Source organism: Myotis davidii, unplaced genomic scaffold, assembly GCF_000327345.1.
Source record: "Myotis davidii unplaced genomic scaffold, ASM32734v1 scaffold355, whole genome shotgun sequence".
Taxonomy (NCBI): domain Eukaryota; kingdom Metazoa; phylum Chordata; class Mammalia; order Chiroptera; family Vespertilionidae; genus Myotis; species Myotis davidii.
The window spans coordinates 1,273,327-1,273,991 of NW_006286818.1; the positions used below are offsets into that span (position 1 = coordinate 1,273,327).

The window sequence follows — 665 nt, forward strand, 5'->3', positions numbered from 1 at the left end:
ACTTACCTGAGTGGATGTTACCAAGTCCTGGTGTGTCCTGTAGTTGGAAGTGGAAAAAAAAAAACACACCCTAGATATAGAAAGCCAAGAGATAATAGGATACTCACAGCTAGAGAAAGGGCAAACTTTGTAGGAGGTGGGTGGAACCAATGCCACAATGCTAATTCTGTGCCCTGTCGATGCTAATTCCTAAGAGCATGGTAAACCTTTGCAAGTCCAGTCCACAAGAGACTCATGGTCTTCATAGAGAAGATGTGCCTGCTATATGCCAGGTAAACAAAACCCTTTCTCACAACATACATGTTGTTGGGAAAGAGAGTAAGCACAAGTTCCATTCACAGACTTTTACATCGTACTGCATCCATTTATAAGAGATGATTTCAGATAAGCCTTCCAGGAAGTGTGACATTTGAGCTAAAACCTGGAGGTGACTAGGTGATGAGGAAAAGAAAGCATGTTTAAGGCAACAGCAACTGCATGTGCACAAAAGGAAGAGCACAGTACAGCTGGAGTAAAGACTAAAGACAGGCCTGGCTGGTGTGGCTCAGAGGTTGAGCATTGACCAGGTCACGTGTGATTCCCAGTCAGGGCACATGCTTGGGTTGTGGCTCCATCCCCAGTGTGGGGTGTGCAGGAGGCAGCCGGTCCATGATTCTCTCTCATTG

At 45.9% G+C, this 665-nt stretch overlaps 1 protein-coding gene and 1 long non-coding RNA gene across 4 annotated transcripts in view; one reads left to right on the forward strand and one right to left on the reverse strand.

Annotated features, from left to right (window-relative positions):
- CCDC84 (coiled-coil domain containing 84) overlaps positions 1 to 665 on the reverse strand; it is an 11,676-nt gene that overhangs the window by 1,505 nt on the left and 9,506 nt on the right. The window contains exon 8 of one of the 3 annotated variants that reach the window (XM_015560659.1): positions 7 to 37. The exons of the other annotated variants lie outside the window; for them this stretch is intronic. Within the exon in view, the coding sequence (XP_015416145.1) occupies positions 7 to 37 (31 nt within the window). The remainder of the gene's footprint in view (positions 1 to 6; positions 38 to 665) is intronic. 3 annotated transcript variants of the gene reach the window in all.
- Positions 19 to 328, forward strand: LOC102757782. Its single transcript, XR_435388.2, has 2 exons — positions 19 to 140; positions 248 to 328. It is a non-coding gene; the product is annotated as an uncharacterized LOC102757782 (long non-coding RNA).